At 38.9% G+C, this 16,082-nt stretch overlaps 3 protein-coding genes across 7 annotated transcripts in view; 2 read left to right on the top strand and 1 right to left on the bottom strand.

Moving 5' to 3' along the window:
* Positions 1-67: 67 nt before the first annotated feature.
* Positions 68-3,047, bottom strand: mrpl47 (mitochondrial ribosomal protein L47). Its single transcript, XM_023399999.2, has 7 exons — positions 2,896-3,047; positions 1,907-2,055; positions 1,603-1,663; positions 1,424-1,520; positions 1,102-1,232; positions 559-654; positions 68-438 (listed from the first exon to the last, which is right to left on the bottom strand). Exons 1-7 carry the CDS (start codon positions 3,027-3,029, stop codon positions 327-329), a joined length of 780 nt encoding a protein of 259 aa, XP_023255767.1. The 5' UTR covers positions 3,030-3,047; the 3' UTR covers positions 68-326.
* A 505-nt stretch (positions 3,048-3,552) lies between these two features.
* ndufb5 (NADH:ubiquinone oxidoreductase subunit B5) lies at positions 3,553-6,986 on the top strand. The gene is made up of 6 exons (XM_023400008.2): positions 3,553-3,710; positions 4,504-4,586; positions 4,839-4,905; positions 5,018-5,079; positions 5,617-5,723; positions 6,770-6,986. Exons 1-6 carry the CDS (start codon positions 3,593-3,595, stop codon positions 6,888-6,890), a joined length of 558 nt encoding a protein of 185 aa, XP_023255776.1. The 5' UTR covers positions 3,553-3,592; the 3' UTR covers positions 6,891-6,986.
* Positions 6,987-9,050: 2,064 nt separating this feature from the next.
* The window catches only part of usp13 (ubiquitin specific peptidase 13), a 33,082-nt gene continuing 26,050 nt past the window's right edge, over positions 9,051-16,082 (top strand). For 4 of the 5 annotated variants that reach the window (XM_023400080.2, XM_023400081.2, XM_023400078.2 and 1 more), the window contains exons 1-3: positions 9,051-9,383; positions 11,580-11,705; positions 14,062-14,122. In XM_023400080.2, coding sequence (XP_023255848.1) covers positions 9,273-9,383; positions 11,580-11,705; positions 14,062-14,122 — 298 coding nt within the window. In that variant the 5' untranslated portion in view covers positions 9,051-9,272. The remainder of the gene's footprint in view (positions 9,384-11,579; positions 11,706-14,061; positions 14,123-16,082) is intronic. The other variant, XM_023400077.2, reaches the window with a different exon arrangement.

Below are 16,082 nucleotides of genomic sequence, written 5' to 3'. Positions count from 1 at the left end.
AAGGTTATTCGGGGTCACATGATTCCCAAACCTTTACTATTGACACAAAATATTGTGAAAAAAAAAATTCAATATTAGAGGTATGTTTTAATAACAAGTATGAATACAGTGACAACAACATCAGGGTAAAGTAGCATAATTTATCTTGTAGGATCAAAAAACAGCTGGACCAATAAATCTTTACTCTGCACAGAGAACAGTTTCAGAGAACCTGCAGTTATTTTAATTGACCTGTATTAACTTGTCAACTAAAATGTGGAGAGTGGACAGATGTGAGGATCACAGCTGTCAAAAATTCAATATCTGCACAATGGGAGACCGAAATTTCATGATGAGGAAACTTTCATTCGAGGAAACTTGTCCATTAGTTTGGCCTGTGTGTTCTCCTTTAAGTTTGCTTTCCTGGCCTTATCTCGAAGGTGCTTCTCTATACGCAGCCTGCAAGACAAAAAAAACAAAAATCATATATATCATGAAATTGTATGTGACATAACTCAGGGATTCTCCATACACTACAACTCGTATTTAAATGTGAATCTGTGCCGTACTGTATCTTACCTTATGTGTGGCTGGACAAACTTGGGTGTGAAGAACCTCTTTCGTTTGTATCTTTTATTCATGTACCAAGGAATTGCATACTCTTTGAATCGATACCTGGGGTAAAAAAAAAGAAAAAGAAGTCTTATGTGAATGATTCCACTAGCCACATTTCATTTTTTGAAGTCTTGCCATTTAAAAAGATACTACATTTAGATTATAAACCACCTGCTGAAGGTCTTAAAATCAGATTGGCCTACGCTGATGTAGTTCTGCCAAAATCCAAACGAGGTTTGAATGATAGTGGTTTTTGTGAATATGAATCAGACCTCGATTCATACATTTGCAAACAGTATTTTTCCAATATAATTCTCAGACTCAAAAAAAAAAAAAAAAAAGTCTGGGCCAAAGTATGTTTTCTTATCCGAATTCACAAGATGTACAAACGTCAAGGTCCACTCAGACCTTGATTGACCGATTGAATTAAAAGGTTAATTAAGAGTCTGACATTTCTCTCCATGTATGTGTGACATGATATGTACAGAGACTCAGAGAGACCCTCACCAGTAGACGTGTCCAAATATGTTCCTCCTCCAGGCTCCTGGTCTGCCTTTTTCCTGTCCTGTCTGCAGCAGACGCAGCGCCGTCTCTCTCTCATTCACCACCGTCTCCAGCCTGAACATGGACCGCTCAATCTGAGAAGAGGAAGACGGAGAGATTTACCTTAGCTGAGGCTCGTACTTCACCACCACTAGAACACACAATACTGCAAGGACAAACTCTGTGTCCCACTTAATTCTGTCAAAGGCTGAACCACAGTTGACTTATCAAATGTAATTCACTATTTCAACAGTGACGGTGGAGATCAGTTGAGGGTCGTACCAACCTTCCTAATTCTTTCTGGACTCGGCATCTGAACCCTTTGCCTTTTTGCTTCCTGCTGAAGTGTCAGCAGCATGTTCTTTTCTTTCAACAGCACATACCTGAGATGTAAGGAGTGCGTTACAGACAGCAGATAAATATTCATACAGTCTGAAGCAGTTGCTTGATTTCCACAGTCCTTACCACAGTTTGTGTAAATCCTCGTTGCTCTTTGTTCTCAGTTGTTTGGCTGTCCACGGTGCTCCTATAAAGGTTAAGACAAAAGGAAACAGTATGAAAAGCCATCATCATGACTATACTGCAACTATAACTGTGCTACAGCAAAAGATTTCTCAAAAAATTGGCACAATTGTTTCTCTCTGTCTATTTTGAAATTGATCCACATCCAGATGCAGATATACATTTTCAAACAGTGTTCAATCATTAAACCCACGACCCACAGTAGAGACATGAGCTCTCTGAATGCTACAATACTTGAATGTTTTACCAGACTTCACGTTGGTCTCTCCCCAGTTCTCAGGGAAGTCAAAGAACTCTTCCAGTCCTCTTCTGCTGATGGTTGTGTGCAGAGCTCGACACTGACCCACAGAGCTGATGGGACTGCACTGAGGCAGGGCAACGAGAGGAGACAATCCCCTGGAGATAAATCAAAAAAATTCAAAGTCTTCTTTTATATTCAATCCAATTCAATACAACTTTATTCATCCCTGCAAGGGCAGGTGTATGCACCAGCTCCCCTCCCAAATCAATAGATAAACACACAGAGTAGATAGGAAAATGGGAAGATCCAGTTGATCACAAAACTAAAAACAATCAAAGGTTATCAGCTTAAAATATATGTGGAATGGGCAATAAATACATTGATAAATCATTATAAATATAATAGCAATAACTGACACTAACAACAATCTGGAGGGATACTATAACTACACTACTACAACTACTACCACTACTACTACTAATAATAATAATAATAATAATTATAATTATTATTATGATAATGATAATAATACAATTAGAATGATTATAATACACTTAAACAGAAAAAAACAAACTACCCCGCAAGTATTTAAAAACAATATATTGTTGGGCTTTCAGATTCAAGCTGTTCCTTCCTGTTTTGTCACATTCAGTAAATAATTGTACAGCTATTCTATTGTATATCCACTCTGTGACTGGAAACAGTAAATAAGCTAAGTCTGTGACACGATGTCAGTGGACAAACCCCACACGTCAGGAGATGAAATGGCCTCATTAAACAAACTCAGCGTCCTCTGATTTCTACTTTAAATGAGAAGGACTGCTGTAGGCTGAAGGACTTTAATGTTCACAATACCTGGAACAGATACGTGAGGAGAAGAGGAGTCCTGCGTGTTTCATTAATTTTATAATGAAGCCTGTCAGCGCGTTGACTTTACCGTCGCTTCATTAACACACAACAACGTCCTGTTTTAAATCACTGCAACAGCCTCTTACCCGTAAACATGATTCTGGCCTTTGGTCACATTAACAGCACAGTGTTGCACAGTTATCGTTGAGGATATCCTACAGACATTTTGAAACTGTCTGCAAAGAGTCAAAACGCGTCCTGCCGCCGAGGACGCCGCCATCTTTGCCGTGAGCCTTCCCACAATACCCAAGATGCATTTCTCTTAAATATATTTATATATTTATTCCGAACAAATACAGATATTTATTTTTAATTTTACGTGATTAATAATTAGCCCATTTGTATTATTATATATCATATCATTACCGTTATCATACAATTAATCTAGAATAAAAAAAAGTAACATCTGACGACACTGAAGTTAGCTTCCGATTCGGAGGTTAAGGAAGTTATGGAAAGGTTAATTTGAGAATTTTAAAACCCTCTTATTGTTGTGAAAGGGTCTTAGCAGTTAAATTACCTTTTTTTTGTTATCTCAAATGGCAGACACACTGTGGTCTCACATATTTAAACCTGTGTTTATAAAGGCTTCAGTTTTTCTAAGTCCAGATTCATTCGACAGATCTACATAAAGTGGTTTTTGATCGAGACCTTTTACGCCTCGAATCTGAAGCTAACTTCAGCGTCGTCCTCCTCTGCCCTCATTAAAGATGGCTGTTTCGGCTTCACTTCGTCATTGACAGATCACAGTCCGTGTGTTTGCACTGTTCTCCCACAGTAACGATGGTGGGTATGAGTGTACTCAGGTCTGCTGCTGCATTTGCAGCCAGACTGAGTCCTCTTAAATCTGGAAGTACTGCGGCAAATTTACTCACTCGAGCAATCCCACGGACAGATAAAGGTAAGAGACACTATGGTTGTTTAAAAAGTGACCAGTTTGACCCCAAACGTGTCCGTCTCTTCATATGACCTTGCGCCGGGGTTTGTTAGCTTGCTAACATGAGCTAGCTGGTAACATTTGCTCTGCTGTCAACAAAAAGTCAAAAACAATAACTTAATAGTTACAGATAGCTGTTCAGTCTTCATATCATTGGTATTAAACTGACACGTTTGTTGATTTTTTCAGCGTTTGAATGATAAATTGTCATCTCAGTAATATTACTATGTTAAAGTTTTTACTCAAAACACTGTTTTTTCTGTTCAAATTAATATATTTAATATCTACCAACTTCTGTAGCAAGTCGAAAACTAAAACACGTGAGGAAAGGTGTATATGTGTTGTAGGATTTTACTTCAGGTAAACGTTTAAAGAAAAATTGACTGAATAGGATGCACATTAAACATCTTACCACATGATTCCCAAAAAATTTGTAAATATTGCAACATACTGATATCAAGATAAAGTTGCAATAATAATTCTAATAATAATTTTGCCCATCCCTAATTCATTAACAAGAAGAATCTGACGGATGATCAACAGTATTGTGAATATGAGGCATTGATACTACAGCCATATAAGTTCAGAACACTGACATTTACCTCTGAAATCAGGGAACATTCAATCTGAATGACATTACATCAACAACCAGAGCCCCATGTTGTCTAGTCTCATGTTATATCAGCATGTCAGTGTATCACCAAAATTTGCATGATAAGTACCTGGTCATCACAGCATCCCCTGTCTTTTTTTTCAGCTGTCGTCCGTTGGGGTCATGGAAAGAAAATGTTTATCATCAAACCCTCTGACTACTATGACAGGAGGTTTCTGCGCTTATTGGTGAGTGGTGGAACACCATCTAATTTATTAGTCATGATCATTGCAAATTAAGGGGTTGCATTGCAGGAGTTGCATTGAGCTCAGCAATAGAACAAGTTTACACACTTTGACTATGTACATTACATGTAGAAAGAAACAATAGCATCAAGCAACAGTTATTCCTGATAAGTTGGTTTGGTTAGACCTTCATACTTAGACATTGCAAAACAATTGCAGAGTTTAACATTTAATATTTTTCTTATTTTTTCTCAGCAATATTACATCCTGCTGACTGGCATTCCTGTGGCTGTCATTGTCACAACTGTGAATGTCTTCATCGGTAAGTAAGCATATTTCTTAAAAGTACATTTTTGTTTTTTAGTACTTTATTTGGATGAGTTGAAATATTATCAATATTTGGCGTTGAACTTGAGTATGATTGTGTTGTGAAGGTGAGGCAGAGCTGGCTGAAATTCCTGAGGGCTACGAACCTGAGCACTGGGAGCACTACAAGGTGTGTGTCTTTTTCTGTCATTCTCTTTCAGAGGGTTTTCTGAGTCACTGCTCTGTACCCTGTTTCAGGGAAGAATAGCTAGCTCACACCATAATTATCCTTACCATCAGAATGCCTTTGCAATACCAGCCTTAAAAACAGCAGTGATATTTTATGTGACTGCTGTCTGCAATTTTTAGACCCCATATATTTAAAGTGTTATATTGTGCCTACCCAGTCTGCTGTTATTTATTTTATTTTTATTTTTTAAAATATAGATATAGTCATAGAAAAGGATCTCTTAAAACTTAGCAGTATGGTTGTGAGTATATCAAAGAGATGTAACCGTGATTATAAGAATTAAGTAGTTATGACTGATCATTTATGATAAAAAAAATACCCTTAAAACTACTAATGGCCTTAGTCAGCCCTGTAATCACAATAATATTGCACTGAAATACTGAAATTGTTGATAATCCTGTACTTTGTTTGCATCAAATACCTTTGCAGTTATTACAAATACTTTTGTCTTTTATGTTGTTTTCCCTGTGATTGCAGCATCCCATCACCAGATGGATTGCACGAAACTTCTACGATTCCCCAGTGAAGGACTATGAAAAGATGATGGCAGCAATCCAAATAGAGAAAGAGAAGGCAGACATGAGGTGAGTGTTATTACCTTGGTGGCATGTTGTCATCCTGCCATGTGTGAAGCCCAGAGGGCAGTTGCGCTGCAGTGACAAAGACATTTCTAACTCTTATGAAACTTCAGTAGTGACACACACACACACACACACACACACACACACATACATACACACACACACACATACATATGTATCAAATTTATTTTGAGCAACAAGAGAACACATATTTCCTCAGTGAGGAAAAAATAAAATAACACAACAACCAATTATGTAACAGAGTTACATAATGCAGCATTACTGCACCATTGTATTATTATACTGTCCAGACATCTATTCAACAGGTTTTATGTTAACAAATGTTAGCAGATATCTCACAAAGTTTTATCTGGTTGAATGGCTGCAGTAGCCATTTGTCCAGTCATAAGGCTGTGATTCTTTGCTTCTTGTTATAAATCATAAGATATTTGTGTTATGATGCATTACTGTTAACAAATGACATGTTACACATCAAACATATTACATACATATATATTTATGAATAAAAAGAGTAGTTGGTCGGCTCTTTCTGTTGTATTTCACCGCAATGGCAACAGGGGCTACATTGAGTGTAGAGCTGCAGATTGAAAAATGATTCAGCGATCTGTAACTTCCAACATGATAAAATAAAATCACAAATAATCAGCAACTAGATTCTGTTCCTTTTCATTCAACCAGCTCTGGATGGACGTGTTCATCATGTAAGTGTGGCACCATCTTTGATGTTTTCGTTGGTCCAAAGGTGGGACTGTAACTCTGTGAAACATGCACTAAGCATAATGGTTAAAGGAAATGCTCAAATCCTGTCTATAAACACCTGAACACAAAGCGGGATTGACATAAAGGCACTAAGTCTTAAGTCAAGTTTAATCACACAAGGATGTTAATGAGATTCAGCGTGCAAACAAAAAGGAAGCTTTGATTTTTCTCCTGGCTTTGTGAAAAGTGAGTGAAGGTGTTGAAGCACTGCTCTGGGATCCACAACACATGGCTTCAAGGATTCACTGACTGTTTTTTGTTGTCCACAGAATGACACAGCTGGAGGTGCGTCGACACATGAGAAACAAGGGAGATGGCCCCTGGTTCCAGGTTGAGACCCTCAACAAGGAGCTAATTGACAACAGCCCCAAGTCAACACCTGACAACTAATCCAGATGTGGCTGCCATCAGTACATCATGCCGATGAATCTCACCGTTTGTACATTTTCCCCCCTTGCGTAAATAAAGTATCTGTATGTACTCTGATATTTGGTCTTACAATGTCTTTACTGGGTCCAAGCTGAAAAAATGCGTTCACTCTGTGTCGATACAGTTATTTAAGTTTTATTTAGCTTACGTCACATTGGGGAGCGGCACAGTGGCTCAGCATACAGCATGTTGCCTTACACCAAGAAGGTCTTGGGCCCCTTCTGTGTGGAGTCTGCATATTTTCCCTGGGTAAGTTCTTGGTTGCTCCTAAAGGAGTTTTTTAAATCGAAAACAACTGGACTAGGTATATTAAAAAACTCCTTTAGGATACTATGACCTGGACAAATGAGAATATACACAGGCTTCTTGGTTACTCCTGTTTCCACCTGTAGCACAAAGCCATGTAAAGTAAACAGCATAAATGAGTACACCCTCTATGATACCTAATCAATTAAATGATTTCTCTTAACAAAAAAGATATATTTCATATGGTGTAATGTTCCTGCAATTCTTTATTTATCAGTTACTGATGATACATGTAATTACTTACAGGAAAATACAGGAAAATATTATTTTCTCATCAAAATGGTAAAAGGCCATCTTGCAGAAATGAGAATATCCCCCTGAAATTTACAAAATAACACTCAATGGGTTTTTTTGGTGCTGGTTAAGGATAATTGATCACTGGAGGAGTCCCACTCAAACAGGTGTAATTATTTGACAATTAAAGTGGTACTTAGCCCATTGAATCACTCTGAGACTTAATGTGGGCAACAATGGCACCACATGGGGGTGAATTGTCTGGAGAAAAAAAAAACACATTATTTTATTGCAAAGAAAAGTAAGTAAGACGCACCTGCAGAGAGGTGGATTACACAGTTGTCATCCATGGAGGAAGCCACTGCTGAAAACAAAGCAGAACAAAGTCCATGATCCTGTCAATCAACAGTTATTTACATGATCAAAATTGATTATTTTCACAAAATGTAATCATTTACAGTTATATACAACTAAAAAACAAGATTAATTAGATTAAACTAAGTGATTGGCAATTCAGAAGACGGTAGAGGCTCTGGATACTTGCAATATGATATTCACAAATAATTTAGATATAAATAATTTAATTATATAATATAATCAACCTTTGTAAACCTTTAGAATAAAACTGCATGGGAAATTCAAGTTTGTGCATGTGAAACAATTTTTGCATGTGTAGAAGAGATTTTCATTTGTTTAAAAAAAAAAAAAAAAGTTCCCACCCTGACACTGAAGTTAGAGGCTGTTTTCACACCTGAATCTCATTGGACAGTGACAGTCCAATCACAGAGCAGAATCCAGCGAGAGGGAAGGTGGTTCTGTTGTTGAGAGTGTGTGTGGGAGTGTTTGTCAGACCGTGGGGGAGCTTAAAGGCTATGGGCACTGTGTCTCTGTGTGTGTGTGTGTGTGTGTGTGTGTGTGTGTGTGTGTGTGTGTGAGAGAGAGACAGACAGACAGACAGATTCTTGGGAAACACTGGTTGATGGGAATCTCCTCACACTGTCCCTAGCTTTGACAATTACGCACATACAGTCATGAAAGGCTGATGTCTCTTGATCACAGATGATGAATGCAGTTAAGGAGCGCGTCCACCTGGTGGCAGAGCTGTGCAGACAAGATGATTGCTGCCTGATGGACGAAGACCCTTTTGGCAGATGGGAGAGATGGGGGGTTATTAAATGTGGCTACTCGCTGTGTCTTTTTTCTGCGACTTCCACCAGTTAATATAAACGCAATATCCTACTCAAATGTAAAATTAAATACACAATGACCCCCATCCCTTTTTTTTTTTTTTGACTGTTTACCACATAACACAAGCTGCTGCAGATTAACACAGAATGATGCAATCTTTTGATGTATGTAAGATACTGCATCCAGGAGCTATTAAATATCATAAACACGCTTTCCCTGAATCCTGGGGGGGCTTGTTGTAGTATGTGTGGGTGGCTTTATGAATCATCCTCTGAGGTGGGAGGGGCCCTTCTGGTAAAATATCCCTGTGTTCAGAGCGGCGTCACCACAGAAGCAATGTAATATCTGCGCAGGTCAAAGCTTTTTTTTTTTTTTTTACAAGAAAAGAAACAACAACAACAAAAGAACGATGTTAGCCTTCGTGCCCTTAGCTCCACCGCCTGTGTAGCAGCTAGCCTCCACCCCTCTGTCATTTTATTTATATGTTTTTCAGCGTCACATCCCCCTGGCCGGAGGAATGTAGAGACGGGGTGCTTTAAAAATAGCATCCTCTCCTCTGACAGCGCTGCTCCGGTGGCTCCGCGGCACTGTGGTGCGAGAAGCAGGAATGCGAAGATGGCTGCAGACCTAGGAGAGCTGCTGGTCCCGTACATGCCCACCATCAGAGTCCCCAGGACAGGAGACAGGGTTTTCAAGAGCGAGTGTGCCTTTTCCTTCGACTCTCCCGTAAGTGTGCCTGTCCCCACACCACACCTCCTCCCACACAAACACAAACACACACCGAGACATGAGCGGATTGTTGGGGAGGGAAATGTGCGTCGCAGGCGGACTGACAGCCTTCCTTGGCTTGCCTTAACAACACACGTGAATCTGCTGTAATGTCTGTGTGTGTGTGTGTGTGTGTGTGTGTGTGTGTGTGTGTCTCCATGGCCACCTTCCCCGTGAATTTGAAAGGAAATAAATAATTAAATGTTGTTTACATCTCCCCGAGAGAGGGTTGGAGGGGTTTCCCTTTGTGCGGGGGAGACCAGTTCAGGCCACATTACCGCTTCAACCAAGCCAATTAAACAGGCAAGCTAACACACCTGCTCGAGGTTTGCATTTATTTAAAATGCTTTAGCAGCCCTGTCAGGTGTTTACAACATCTGTGTGTGTGTGTGTGTGTGTGTGTGTGTGTGTGTGTGTGTGTGTCTGTGTCTGTGTGTGTGTGTGTGCGTGTGTGTTTCGTGAGTTTCCATCTTCGATATGGTCTCTTAAAAAGAGACTTGCTGTGTGAGTGGTACTTGGCTGGATGTGTGTAATATTACTTAAAACATTTCCATCATTATATGCTCCTAACAGTGAATTTATTGTCATGTTTTCCATATTAATGGTGTCGTTTAGCCTATGACGATCAATGGTGTGATGTACGGTTGGAAGTCAAAAATGTGTTCAGCAGAGTTAATAGTGACCTATCAAAAATGTATGCTCTCTATGTAATGTATTGCAATGGTAATATATTGACTTAAAATACGTTTTTATGCTCAGTATTGACTCTGTATTGAACTTTATAGTATGCTTTTATTTTGTTGTGTCACTCAGGGTTTGGATTATAGATATCATCATCAAGACCCAATCTTTTGACCCTTTTTTCCATTTATTTTGTCATTCTATCTTTTTCTGTGATTGAGACAACTGAGATAGTCGCAAAACATTTAGTGTTTTGATTTATATTGAATCTTAAAAACTTTTAAATGTCAGAATATACAGAATTGGTGCAGAGGTTACCCTTTCCTGCACTTATAAAGACTCGTGACAGTTATTTCATTGATTTATCTTTTGTTCTTTTTGTCTTAATGCTTTCGTACAATGAAAACCTACTTTCTCAACTGAAACCGTTTTTAAAGGTGACTCAGCTGTCTGGAGTTCATCATGTTGGCCCGAGGACTGGTTTATTTTTATCCTTGCTCTCTTGAAGCTCATATGTCACTCTGGGCCACTTAAAGGTTTATCACAGGGGTTTATAAGGCCTACACTGATTGCAGATATCGGTTATTTTTGCGGGGGTATTCTTGATGTATTTTGTCTCTGAGAATCCACGTGTGAAAGTGCAGGAGGGCATTTCTCCCAGAAAAATTAAAAGTTTTTTAAATGTGATTTTGTAAATGATCAAACCTTGGTATCCTGTGACATGAGTGGGCCTCAGTCCACAGACACTCACCAGCAGTTTTATGAGAAATAAGGTGTGTTTTTTTTTTTTTATCTGGAGCAAAACCTACAGGTGCTCAGTGACCCAAAAAGCGAAAGAGAGAACCCACTTTATTGAGCTATGCTCTGGCTTGAATAATGTGTAGAGGGAACTATGATTTACAGTAAAAAATCTGGATCTTCAGTAGCAGACATGCTCTCAATCACAGTGAGATTTTCTTCTCTGCAACAGTGCTGAAATACATTTTTGGCTCTTTGACAAGGTGCAAAAAAGACAGTTTGTTTGAGCAAGACAGCATTTTGGAATTGTGCTTGCAGAATCACTGGCACATCTCTCTTATAATGTAGTGTTACATTTTTACTCAGATGTTACATGCTTATTGTGATGACAATGCAGTGACTATTTTCACTGTAGCTACTCTCAATATAACTCAAATGTAGTATTTTCTCCATGTGTCAGATTAAAAAAATCATTGTAAAAATGTGTGTGTGTATGTATGTGTGTGTGTGTGGATATATACACTGTAGTATAATTCTGCCGCCCAGCTGCTGTTGAATTTGCATAATTAGGCAGAACAGGATAGAAGATGATGATTCTAAAACACTGAACACAGTAAATTGTATCTATAATGTGCAATTTTCAAGGTTTTCAACATATTACATTTGCTGCTGTGTTAGTTTTTCTTCACCTCGTACTGCTGTTCATTGTAACTGTTTGTTTGTTTTGGTTTGCAGGAGTCTGAGGGTGGCCTGTATGTGTGTATGAACACATTCCTTGGCTTTGGACGAGAACATGTGGAGAGACACTACCGCAAAACAGGACAGAGTGTTTACATGCACCTCAAGCGACATGTCAAAGAGGTACGTTTTCCACTGTGGGCTGTATTTGTATTGGGTACTGATTTTTAACAGGACTTAGCAGTAGCAGTGGAATTGGAGGCAGTAGTAATAAGAGTGAGAATGATAATATTTGTTTACATAGTGATTGTCAAATCACATTTATACAGGCATTAGAGAGACATTAATATGATAGATATTAATCAAGAATAAAACAGAAAAGTCAATATAAATCTCACTTGCATCCAAACAGTATGAGAAAATGATCTATTTTAGCATGTAAAAACTGATTTAATTCATACTTTATATAGTTACGCACAAAACATTATCACATTATAAGGCTATCACAACATATAATGTGGAAAAGTAGCAAGCTGGAGTTGAGAACTAGGAAAGACTTTCCTTTAATCCCCTATTAAGCATTTATAAGCACTATATAAATGTGTAATTAATGGTTTATAACATACTATAACATAGCTGTAAGCAGACATGAGTGTTTATTAGCTTATTAACACCACCTGTGGACAACCTCCATAAGTGGAGGCTGTTGTATAAACAAGTAATGAAAGATAATATCAGTAAAATACAGCTCTAATAATAAGCACTCAAATATGTCCTAATGTCTGCTTAAAACTATATTACAGGATTTTAGATAAAGAGTTACTAAGAGATCAGAATTGCTGACATCATGATTTTTATTGATTATTTTGAACGTTAGTGATTGAATTACATTGTATGGCCTGCAAATTGATGCACCAAGAATGCTTCGTCATCTCATATTTTATGTGAAATAGAGGTAAATATTTAATTTGTTTCAGCCTTTTCACCAGACCTGACCTTCATCCAGACTGAGGCCTGTCTGAGTGTTTGTGGCTAACACTTGATATGTTTTCAGCTCTATATCGTAACTCTAACCTTTCACACTGTTCTGCTTGTAGCCATAGTGTAAAGGTAACGTTTAAAGTTTTCTGGAAAGACCCTGGTAATTTGGTACTAATTTTGTGCTAAATATAAACAGCGTTCAGTTGTTACACTTCTAATTCCTTAAGCATTGTGCTTTCCCAGAAACCTTGGAAATTATCACCAAATACTTCGATATTGCATGTCCCTAAAAATAAAATGTTATAATTACTTTTGATACCTTTATAAATAATAACTTTCCAAATCCTTTCAACTCCATTTTAATTATACTGAATAAAATGAACAACATAAGATTTAAAGTAACAGAGTCTGCTTATATTAGTACATGGAGTAGACAAAATGACAGGGACGTCTTATGATATATTGCAATCAACAATACATACACATACATATTCTTTGTGATGTTACATTTTGTTGAGGCTGAGCCAGAGAGCTATTAATTCACTTTTGAAGTTTGTGGTGGTGTTGCATTGGATTGCATTACATGGTGTTTCTGGTGTTTTTATCCGTTCTTGTATTTATGAAATAATGAACTCAACAGGGCATTCTTGCTTTTATGTCAACAAAAAACACATGTACCCGAACAAGCTTCTCTTTAAAAAAAAAAAAAAATTGATTGTGAACAACATAGGCCGTGGCTGCTGCCGCTGTGTTTTCTCACTGGCTCTAATTGCCCCCAGATAAGCTCTGCTTTGTAAAGAGCTGCTATTTCCATGCCTGAATCTGGCCAGAAACAGCTGCTCACATTCTGCAGGCTCCTGTGTCTGCTGTTTTTTCCCATGGGTCCACTTGGTCTCCAGTGTGTCAGCATTCTCTCTCTCTCTCTCTCTCTCTCTCTCTCTCTGTCTGTCTGCCCGCCCACTGTGTCCTCCTCCCCGCCGAGTTAACAGGAAGCAGTCACCTGAACTTGATCAGACTGGACGGACACTAGTCGGTGGTACTGGGTTGTTTTGCCGCCTGTCAGTTTTTGGAGACATGACTTATGTGAAGTCACTGACAAAGTGTTGAGTCTGTTAAAGATTGATTGTTGGGGTTTTACCACCCTGGAAAGTATGTAGTGAAGATAAAAGAGAAATATATTAAGGGCATAGAAAGACGATGACACGCACTAGAGGCAAAGACAGACCCAAACACGTGATATTAGATGTACTGTAAATGGTATCTGTCCAAGTCTACAAATCAAACTGTGCAACTCAAGCACTTCTAATTTATCATTCTTTAATTTTGACCCTGTCATGGTAGGGGTTTTCCCCATGACTTGTAACCTGATCAGGCAACTGGAACATTCAGCATCTATTTCTAACAAAATGACAACCACCTGGATCTTCTGTCGAAGCAAAGCTTAAACGGTTTTCTCAGCATTTTACTATAATAGACTCATCAAAGGTGTTGGGGGTTTTTTAATGTGATGAAGGCTCTTTCATCCAATTTGATCCCTCTTCCTTCCTGTTTCCTACAGAAAGCCACAGGAGCCGCAGGAGGCGCCATCCCCAGACGAAGAAACGGAAAAGTGTTTCTAGGTAAGTGAGGCAGTTTGAGGCAGTGCTGAAACAAGTATTCACATGTTTTACTTAAAAGTACCAATAGCACCAAGAATACTCCATCACAAGTAAAAGTCCTGCATTAAAGATGTTAGTTATATTGTCCAGAAAAACTACAGAAGAGTTATCAGCTCCAGGTTCTTAAGGTATCAAAAGTAGAAGTACAAATCTTTCAGAAAGATGGGCCCTGTGACTGACATGTTATCATGTACTCCAGTATTAGTTTGTTAATAGTGATGTATCGATGCAGAAGCAGCATTGAATGTTGTGGCTGGTTTTAACTACCAAACTAATATACAGTTAGGTAGATTAGTGTTCAGTGTAGTTAGTCCAGTGGCTCCCAACCAGAGGTCAGGCCTCTCTAGACAGAAATCTGAGGATTTGTGAGATGATTAATGGAGCACAAAAGAAGAAAAAAGTTCTACTATAGAAATATGCATTCATTTTTTTGACTTCTTTCTCTTATTTTTTCCTTTTTGAGGAAAACATTAACCATCAAACAGTAATATCAATGAAACTGATTGAGAAGTTTAGATGAGCAGTGTCTCTTTGATGAAACTGCTAACAACTCAAAGAAATGACACGGGGCCCCAACTAGACACTTATTTTGTAAAGGGAAGAGACTGGGAACCACTGGTTTAATCTTTAACAGTGCAATGTATTTAATATCTTGTGATAAGATTTTTATGTAAAATCTTGGAGAAGTAACTGTAGCTGTGAGATAAATGTATAATGGAAGAGAAAGGACAACATTTCATTCTGAAATGTAGTGGAGTACAAGTATAAAGTATACATCCACGCATTAGCTATACTGCTTATCCTTTGAGGGTTGCGGAGCGGCTGGAGCCAATTGTAGCTGACATTGGGTGAGAGGCAAAGTACGTATACATGTACACATACATAGAGAGACATACAACAATTCATGTGCACATTCACACCTATGGGCAATTTAGAGTTGCCAATTAACCTTCAAGTCTTTGGACTATGGGAGGAAGCTGGAGTACCTGGAGGAAACCCACGCAGGCATGAGGAGAACATGAAAACTCCTCATAGAATGGCCTCAGCCGAACCATGTTTTGAACCTTCTTGCTGTGAGGGTACAGTGCTAACCACGGCACCGCTGTGCCGCCTATAACGTATCTGTATACCTAAAAAAATAGAACTTACTCTCTACCACTGGTTAGACTGGTAGAATTAAATCCCTTGTTGCTAAACTATACCTATTAGCCACTGGTATTCTCATCATAGGCAAAAACAAAATGTAGCCTACTGATGACAGAAAAAAAGGTGCAGCTTACTTTCTTGCACTGAGTTAGTGTTTTAATATTAAACTAAATGTGTTGTGTGTGGTCAGAAACGCCCCTCTCTCCTAAGAGAACGACCTCCATTGCGAGCTAGTGTTATTGTTTGTTACACTGTGGTGACCTGCCAGCTGCCCTGCAGCCAGCCTCTACCCAAAAGCGTCAGATATTTCTCATGTTGAGACCTCTCCTCCTCCTCCCCACTCCTGTGCTCTAAATATAGGCCATTTATTTGTATATGTGGTTGGTAACTGCTCTAAATCAAAGCCTGGCCTACTCCCCTCCTCCTACTCCTCCTTGGTTTACAGTGGGGCCGCCTCCTGTCAGTCGCCGGCCTCTCAGCTGCCACCAACTGTCAACCTCCCGTCTAGGCTGACACACTTCCACTGCAGCTCTGACGCTGCTGGGAGAGGACCAGGTGTCTCTCTCCCTCCCTCTCACCCTCCGTCCCTCACTGCTGGAGGAATTCCTTCCACTCAAGCTCTTTGTAATTGACGTTCCTGTTTTCATTCAGAGTTTGATTGACTTTACTATCCGTTCCCTTTGATTTGACTGCTGTACATTAGGTCAACCCTTTCTAGCCAATGTCTGACTCTCTGACTGTCTGTCTGATATAAGTTTGTGAGAGTCTTTCTTAA

The sequence above is a fragment of the Seriola lalandi genome, unplaced genomic scaffold, assembly GCF_002814215.2.
Source record: "Seriola lalandi dorsalis isolate HSWRI2012SDOR001 ecotype SW California unplaced genomic scaffold, Sedor1 jcf7180002052130, whole genome shotgun sequence".
NCBI classification, from domain to species: Eukaryota; Metazoa; Chordata; class Actinopteri; order Carangiformes; family Carangidae; genus Seriola; species Seriola lalandi.
This window is presented reverse-complemented; position numbering and strand designations above follow the sequence as displayed.